This window comes from Gadus macrocephalus, chromosome 6 (genome assembly GCF_031168955.1).
Source record: "Gadus macrocephalus chromosome 6, ASM3116895v1".
Classification (NCBI taxonomy): Eukaryota; Metazoa; Chordata; class Actinopteri; order Gadiformes; family Gadidae; genus Gadus; species Gadus macrocephalus.
In genome coordinates, this window is record NC_082387.1 from 21890081 (window position 1) to 21897247 (window position 7167).

At 44.8% G+C, this 7167-nt stretch overlaps 1 protein-coding gene across 14 annotated transcripts in view; it reads left to right on the top strand.

Annotated features, from left to right (window-relative positions):
* Positions 1 to 7167, top strand: part of ncor2 (nuclear receptor corepressor 2) — a 103746-nt gene that overhangs the window by 43355 nt on the left and 53224 nt on the right. For all 14 annotated transcript variants that reach the window (XM_060055020.1, XM_060055023.1, XM_060055018.1 and 11 more), the window contains exon 6: positions 3805 to 3918. In XM_060055020.1, the coding sequence (XP_059911003.1) occupies positions 3805 to 3918 (114 nt within the window). The remainder of the gene's footprint in view (positions 1 to 3804; positions 3919 to 7167) is intronic.

The window sequence follows — 7167 nt, forward strand, 5'->3', positions numbered from 1 at the left end:
TATTATTGGGCGTCCCGGACACCTTTAGTATAACGCAAAACTGTGGATGGTGTAACTCCGTTTGAGCAGCAGTTTATTTTTGGTCTTGGCGTCAGAGTGCGGGTTGTGCTTCTCGGACACTTATAGTATAACGCCATGGTGTGTGGCAGATTTCATGTACAGCATAGCTAATTATAACACTCGTACACGACAACGGTACTATTAGAAGTAACATTAAGTTGCCGTGGATCCTAACCCTCCCTCCTAAAACTCTCATCCCAAAACAGATGAATCTTTTAAATTTCGTAATGTTCTAATTCAGCAGAAACAGCGGGTTCACACTTTATACTTTAATGGTGTGTTGGTTCACCTTTTGTCTTCACATCTGTTCATCACAAAACCTGCACCGCTAGAAAGAATGTAGAAGCATTAGACTGATTGCAAATTAAAAATACATCCTCGTGAATCAAGCGTTCTAGTGAATTGTAGAACAGTGTATACAGCAGTGGAGGCTTCTCCAGTGAGGAGAGGGAGGAAGATCCTCCTTAAAATTGTTGAGAGCAAAAAAAGTAGATTGTCCAGACTACTGTAATGAATCAATGCCCTTAATTAGGACTACTTTAATGCCTTTGTTTATGTAATGTTTGTTTCCCTAGGTAAAGGGATATTAGCCTCGCTGTGGAGCAGCCTGGAGGGAGGGGTTATCCCCTCAAGTCTAGGCTACGAAAACCAACAAACTCGCTCAGTCGTCTGCCTCATTTCCACCGAGCGGTGCGCTACTGGTTGTTGCGGTACACTGCGGCTCTGTTCGCTTATATAAATATTGACGAACAGAGCAACGTTTCCGTTGCCCGCGGCCGGGCTGCGGAGCCTGCGGCCGGGCTGCCCGCGGCCGAGCTGCGGAGCCCGTGAGGAGGATTGACTCGATCTATAAATGAAGTCCCTCAATCTTAATCGGCTTAACACCATGACCAACATTCTGAAACACCCGTGAGCATCCACATTTGCCTCAAACAATGTTAGGCTTACAGCCCATGAAAATAGTTGTGAAATAGTGTTCTTGGTGTTCTTTTAATTTTTTGTTACTCTGACCGTTCCGTTTGATATTGTGGTAATAGCCAGGCTAATTCGTATCCACAGTACAGTACTGACCTGTCTGTTCAATGTATAATACGATTGTTCTGGTCCGGTGTGTAAATAATGTTTCCTGACAGGACATTCTTCTTTGCTAGCCAAAGACTGTTCTTATCCATAGCACTGACTGTAGTTGGCGCCTGGTTGGCTACTAGTATGTCTACAAAGTATCGCCACCCAATGGGCTGAAGACCACATTGCATCCAAAATTACTTGTGTAGCTTAGGGTTGATAATGTTGATAGGTGATATTGGCAAATCATAAGATCCCGATATTTCATTATGAAGATGAAGATATTTTCAGATATTTTCAGACTGCATCAAAGATATCTTCTGACATAGAAATTAACTTGGATCAGCAAGTTCAAGACTGGTCTTGATTGACTGGTCTTTTGTAAAAGAAAATAGCAAATTGTCATCAAAGGCTCACAAACATTAACAAAATCTATCAGAAAAAAATAAATTCTTTAAACTTGAACAAAAAATGAATAACAATAGATAAAATAATAAAATGCAAAAATGTGTGATCAGAAAATCCTCAACGGTTTTACATGAAGAAAAAAACGATGTAATGTTTTTGATCTGCAAAAAGTTGATTCAAATCATCAGGTAAAGGCTCTGTATTCCTTCCTCCCGGACGTTGGAGGGCATCTGTGTGTCACTGCGGTCATCCTGCCTGTCGCCCGTCTCCTGCCTGGCCCATACGGCGAAGCCTAGACGGCTAAGCCTTTAATTATCGGACTAGGGGTATAGTAGCACAACTATTGTTAACGCTGGCATTCGTAAACTAGCAGAAAGGTCCTGGTGCGGCGGCAGGCAGTGGTTTTGTTGACGGGCTTATGCGCTAACCTGTTCATTAACTTGGCCCCAGAGAGCTAAGCCTCATTTATAGTTGCTGTGTATGAACCGCACCAGCCAGCTCCAAATTGAGGTGACGTAATCCCAGCCAATGAATTGCTCACCCCTGAGGTTTTGAGGCTCTGGGAGCAGAAGGCCTGAGTGTTCTTGAGGGATGATGGAAAATCCATTGCAGCATACAATACCAGGAAATACTTTTGAAACCAATAAACTAGTTGATTCTTCCTAGAAAGTAAATGTGCTGTTGGTCATCCCCTAAGAATAACATCAGCTTGTCGTTCGCAAGAGTGTTTGGGATATATAATAAGACCACGCTATAATAAGACTGAATCTCCACCTCCGTCTCCTCTCCTCTGATTCCTACGTAGAGTGGGTGGTGAAGCAGCGCGTCTAAAATAATAATGTGATGTGTAGTGTGTATTTCTTCCGCATTAAAAAACGTAACAAGCATTTGAATCCTGCATTTACCTTTGAATATACCCACCCAACCAAGGAATATCCAAATATTCGGGATAGCACTACAAGGTGACCGCACAAGGCCCTGTGGTGTGCTGCCAGTAGAGAAAAATTGCACATCTGACAGTTTCCCCCCCTTACATTTTGAGATCTGCCCATAAGGAAATCCAAAATCCCTGTGATTAGTTATGATTCCAAATCAAATCGCTCCTTTAGATGGATTAATGGGTGGATCGTATGAAATGCAGCTGCATAGTTTTAAAGCGAGTATGAAATGTATTCAGCTTGTTGGCTGAGGAAAGGCACAACCTCTCGGCTGGACAGGAGTCCAATCCCTTCACTCCTTTAAAGGGGGCATTGGCTACTATCTTCACGCCAGCTCATGCAGCCTAAGCGCTGCTTAAAGTCATGCTATGCTGGGCCTAGTCTCCGTACTGGCATTTGTCCTTGTAGACCTCCTACCCTCGTCTGGGGGTCCTTCGTGTCCCCTCAGGCATCCCTCTTTTTCTCTTTTCTCAAGCTCGCGTTAGCCTTTAGAAAAAAACTGTTTGTTTAAGGGTACAATTACTAAAATCACCCATTATGAACGTAATCAAATTCTTGGGTATTACTTGGGTGTCTACGTTTTCATCTGAATTCACTTTTAGATGTATCTAAAAAATATAATGACGACTATCTGTGGAACATCATGGGAGGGGAGGAGGTGGCACTGATGAACTCAATACCAGGGGTTCAGATGTTCTTCCGCAGCAGCGTTGATCTGCACCATTTGTCATCCGTCATGATGCACCGCCCCCTCCTTGTTCCTGGCCTCCGTGCGCTCTGCATCAGCCCTTGCGTGGGATAGTAGATCCATCTGGACTACGCCAGCGTCTGGCCCAGTCTCCCTACGACAGTCTCGAGGGAGAGATTGGGCAGGCTGCATTGTATTCTTACGAGTAGCGAGTGTTGGTTTGAAACTCGTCCACTTTTCCTTTCATCGGTTTAACGTTAATAATGACAATGTTTGGGAGCAGCACTATTATTTTCTTGTTTTTGATCTTTACTCTTGTCCACTTGTGTCCGTCATAAAAACATTGTAATCTCCGCAGTGATGTTTGCCCAGGGCTTATTCATATCACCTGAGTCAGAGCTACACTGCAGGTGGAAGACTCTTCTGTAGCTCTGTTTATATGATTTGCCAGCTGGTTCACCTGCAATGTTGACCGCAAACAAACAAACTCCTAAAAAAAAAAAAAAACAACAACATGTTGCTTTGTATTCCAATGCACAGACAAGCACGTCAATGTTGATGGGGGGGGGATGTTTAAAAGGTTATTGAGTGCGTGTGTGTGTGTACATGTGTATTCATGTGTGTGTCTATGTCCGTGCCTTGCAGCACCAGTTGGAGGAGGAGGCTGCGAAGCCCCTGGAGCCGGAGCGGCCCATCTCCCCCCCCCCCAGCGAGGCCAAGCACCGTAGCCTGGTGCAGATCATCTACGATGAGAACAGGGTAGGACCGCACGCACACGATCCAGCCTCTGCTTCTCTCCGTCTCAAACCCTGTGTGTGCTCAGAGCCACAGCAGTGTATCATCAGTGCTGAGGATATTGAGTTGGTGTCAGGCCTTCCCAGAGCGCATCCCCCTCCCAGCGGGGCTCCTCTGCTTGGGAAGCGAAGGAATATAGTGTGCGTTGGTGTGTGTGTGTGTGTGTGTGTGTGTGGGGGACGACATTTGAAATAATATATTCTAAAGGAGCCTATGCAGACAATGGTGGGGAAGTCCTCTTACGCTTGGTACACAAACCTAACCCTTTTTTTTTGGGTTTTGGGCCCCATATCCCTCCTACGACTCTCGTCGACAAGTCACGAGTCTTCAACTTTTTAAGCCTGACTATCCTGGCTATCCTGGTTTGGGTATTTTAAGATTGTTTTTTACTACCCCAAAACCAATTGGGGCCGCACCGTTTTGAAATGGCAAATACTAAATGTTTAATATTTACCATCTGATAATCTGTAGTGTTCGGGACTCTCTGAGGACATCAAGTACGTAGTTCATTGATTGTCAGGTGGAAAAACGATCGACAATTGATAGACACTCAAGTGCAAAAGCTTACATAGCTATAGTAGGATGGCTACCAACTGTTTGTTAAAACTAAAAGTTATTGATAATTTCCGGCATTGAAAATCAGGACAGGGATCGCTCAGAAATAGATTTGGATAGTATGGGGTGTTCTGCTTGCAAAAACGCAAAAACGTTGCCTTCTGCACACTTGACAACTGATACACTTCACTTTATTCTCATCTATTTGTGCCAGGCATTAAGCTTGCGTTTGTTTATTTTGTAACTCAGAACGAGGAACCTCTACTGAAAGTTAGTCCCATAGGAATTTACAGCGAATGTGTTTGTGTGTGTGTACTCTCTTTGCTGGCATTTTTAGCACCGTATTCCTGAGACATTTACACACCAAACTTAAGTATCCTCATATTCTAAGTACAGAAAAGCTGCCCATAAGGGAGCTTAGACGTGTGCATTGGTTGGAGTGAAGTCTGGTTTTGTACCCACTGGAAAAGGGCTTGCTGTGCCTGCTAAGTGGGCCGATATCGATGCTCTTAGTCCACCTAGTGGTGAGACTCAAACCACTCCTTTCATCTTACATGGCTTTACATAGCTCTCTCTCTCTGTCTGTCTCTCTGTTTGTGTCTCTCTCTCTCTCTCTCTGTTCGTCTCGGTCTGTGTCTCTCCATCTCTGTCTGTGTGTGTGTGCGCTGGGATAGTGTTGGCCTCAGACTCAAAAAGGAATAAGTTAGGCTCTTTGAAGGCGTCCCTCGTGACAGACGGGGAGAGCAGTCCTTCACTGGTTATACCCACCCCCCCCTCTGAGAAGACCCTCAGGTGGAGGTTTCTTGGTGGTGGACAGAGAAGCAAGGCATGCACATGGTTGCTCTGGGCAACAAGCTACTTTATTATAGTCAAGGACCGAGCATTGCTGAAAGAGGTTCTGGACGACCTCTGACCCTCTTTACTCATTCCTCTTACTTAAAGTCCCCAGCCTAGAACGTGCATTAGAGGATCTGTGTATAGCATAACAAAGTCTGAATAACGTAGTCTTTGTAATGTATCACAAGAAATATAATATTAGTCTAGTTTGTGCTGCTATGCTGCTATTTAGATAACGTTGCCATTGCATAACATAAATCTTTATTGTTGCCAGATCTTATTTTTGATGTTCAGTGCTGCTTATATTCTGCTCATTTGCAGACGCCCTTTCCATCTTTAGAAAGTAATCAAATGTAAGAAATGTTTGTGAACGTGCCGATACGATCACTCCATAAGCATCCCGTTTTTGTTTGATCAGATGCCAAATGCACTAAAGAAGTACATTTCAACCATTTCTGGTACGTATTTCTGGTGCAGACTTTACTCTTGCTATACTGCTATACCTGCAGGGCCTCGTGTGATTAGTGTTCAAAAGAACCCATCCATCCTCAGAGCAAAGCCTCACAAAACATACTAGTTTTGTTTTGCTCGTCAGGCGAGCAAAACAAAACTAGTATGTTTTGTGATTGAGACTATCAATTTTCGGTTGAATATGCTCACAGCGCCGTGTTTGAACCTTGCCGACAAAGAAGGGGCCAGCAGTTAAAATGACCTCCGTTCATGCTTTGTTTGAAGGCCTTGGGTTATGTAGTGAGTTTGCGGATGGCCCCTGAAGACGTCTGTACTGTTATATCTATAAACAAATCCTGTGCACGTTAATTTCTCATGGTCGTATACCATCACCACTGAGACCATTATCACCCACCGTGTGTGTGTGTGTGTGTGTGTGTGTGTGTGTGTGTGTGTGTGTGTGTGTGTGTGTGTGTGTGTGTGTGTGTGTGTGTGTGTGTGTGTGTGTGTGTGTGTGTGTGTGTGTGTGTGTGTGTGTGTGTCAGTCAGCACCTGGCTGTAATTACTCCAGCCCTCCCATTGGGCCCTATGCTTTTGTCAGGGCGGTGTCGTGTGTCCCTTGGGGGCCCGCTGTCACCGGACCAGCTCTCCCTGACAGTGATACAGCCACCCCACTGATGGCCCTTTGTCAGAAGTCCCCGCGGGGCTGGGGCCCCAGCGCCCTGTGACAGCAACACGAACCCCCCAGCACACGGCCTGCCCGGCTGGCTTTCCTCAGAGCCCTCTGGAGCTCTCCGTCCTTGCTGCAGTAAAACACGACCTGCCGCTACAGCCTTCGTGGTTTTATTGCACATGTTCTTCATCGGTTTCTATTAGTCATAGTTCCATAACGTCAACCCTTGTTTCAGCAAATTGTCAGTTTCCACCTTTGTGTTGACTTTATCATATTTGAAAACGTTGAGGTGTAGCCTCTGGCAGGGGTCTTTATGTGACCCTCTGGTCCGGACCCTGTCATCCTGCCTCACCACTGTTGCTCAGCTTCGCCACTGTTTACAGGAAGCGCCACCACAGCTGTGGGAACTTCTTCACTTAATTGCATTTTTATCAGAATCGCGGCGTTGTCCTCGGCAATTGGTAATCGTGAAAAGTTAAAATTTATATAGGAAAAAATGCACGGCTGTTGCATAAAAAATAAGTTTAATTGCTGTAAGTCATTTCTATTATCTATGATACTCTCCTGTAGTATCATAGATTATATGAAAAAAGTTATTTTTCACTTTTCCTCTATGTATCCCCCATTCAATATTACACATGTCCCGATCTTAGTCAATGAGGGAATGGCGTGGTGCTACTGCCATGTATGGTCAGTCA